Consider the following 1,778-nt stretch of genomic DNA (forward strand, 5'->3'; position numbering starts at 1 on the left):
GGCACAATATGTGACATAATTCCTGAGTGAACATTAATACGTGGGGTGGTTAGTGCTGTTTTCAGGCTTTGTTAGAAACGGGACAAATGGGATTCACACTGCTTCAGAAGAGACTCTGATGAGATATCAGAAGGAACTTCTGACACTAGGAGTTGTTACACCCAGACAAGCAGGACGGGGGGGGGGAAAAAGAAAGAGAGAGAGAGAGATGGGATACCTTCTTTCATTTGAAGAGAATTTAAAAGTAAAATGAGGGGCAACTGGGTGGCTCAGTGGGTTAAGTGACCAACTTCATTTCAGCTTATGTCATGATCTCACAGTTAGTGAGTTCGAGCCCTGCATCAGGCTCTGTGCTGACAGTGCAGAGCTTGCTTGAGATTCTTTCTTTCTCTCCCTCTCTCTCTGTCCCTCCCTTGCTCACATCCATTTCTCTCTCTCAAAAAAATACATAAACTTAAAAAAAGGATCAAAGAAAATAAAATAAAAAATCTAAGTGAAATGATTTAAATAAATAGAGACTAATTATAGACAACAGAATAAAAGAGTTGATCTTTAAAGGTCTCCTCTTGAGCCAGTACTCAATTCCTAGGCCATTACACATTCCTGACTTCTCTACTTAATATTTAACACCTGACAAAGCCAGTATGCCTCATTAGCAATTAACTGTAATTATAATTTTTATGCTGGATTTTATACCAAAGTCATCAAATTGGTTTTCATGCATGTACTCATGTACAGGATGAGTCAAAAATGTTCCAAGAAAGTTATGTTTCTAAATCATATCTTCCTGTTCATCCTTTAATATGGCAGAAGGATGCCACATGCTTTTTTCTCAGCTTCTTCATGGCTGTCTTCATTTCAGCATTTCTGAGTGTGTAGATGAGAGGATTCAACATAGGTGTGATCACTGTGTAAAAGACAGAGAATACCTTATCCACGGAGAAGCTGCAGAAAGGCCTCAGGTAGATGAATACACATGGCACAAAGATCAGGCTGACCACTGTTAGGTGGGAGGCACAGGTAGAGAGTGCCTTGCTCTGACCCTGACGGAAGCGAGTTCTCACGGTGACGAGGATGATAGCATAAGAGAATAGCAAGACCAAGAAGCAGACGAGAGATAGCAAACCACTGTTTGAGACCATCAGAACCTCTACTACATATGTGTCTGTGCATGCTAGCTTGATGACCTGTGGGACATCACAGTAGAAGTTGTCCAGTTCAATGGGACCACAGAAGGGCAGCTGTATGACGAGTGTGACCTGTGTGATAGAGTGGATGAAACCCCCACACCAACAGGCAAAAACCAACTGAAAGCATAGCTGACAATTCATGACCGTCAAGTAGTGCAAAGGATTACATATGGCAACATACCTATCATAGGCCATGACTGTCAGCAGAAACATCTCACTGGCTCCCAGGAAGTGCAGGAAGTAGATCTGGGCCAAGCATCCTGAAAAAGAGATGATCTTGCCTTGCTGTAGGAAATCTACAAACATCTTGGGAACGGTAACACAGACCAGGCATAGGTCAATGAAGGACAGATGGCCCAAAAAATAGTACATAGGAGATTGGAGCAGGTGAGCATCAGCTCGCACTGTTACCATTATCAAGAGGTTTCCCAAAACAATAGTTATGTAAAACAATAAAAATATTAAGAAGAGAAATAGCTGTAGCTCCCAAGAGGATGATAGGCCCAGAAGAACAAATTCTGTCACCTTAGAATCATTTCTTTTTTTCATCAAGTCAAGAATACCAAGTGACCTAGAGAAAGAAGAATC

The 1,778-nt window shown here is 41.5% G+C and overlaps 1 protein-coding gene across 1 annotated transcript; it reads right to left on the minus strand.

The window, feature by feature from the left end:
- Window positions 1-791: 791 nt before the first annotated feature.
- LOC120223751 (olfactory receptor 4Q3) lies at window positions 792-1,778 on the minus strand. The gene has a single exon (XM_039221979.1). It carries the CDS (start codon window positions 1,737-1,739, stop codon window positions 792-794), a length of 948 nt encoding a protein of 315 aa, XP_039077910.1. The 5' UTR covers window positions 1,740-1,778.

Source organism: Hyaena hyaena, unplaced genomic scaffold (assembly GCF_003009895.1).
Source record: "Hyaena hyaena isolate Hyena2069 unplaced genomic scaffold, ASM300989v1 scaffold_1042, whole genome shotgun sequence".
NCBI lineage: Eukaryota > Metazoa > Chordata > Mammalia > Carnivora > Hyaenidae > Hyaena > Hyaena hyaena.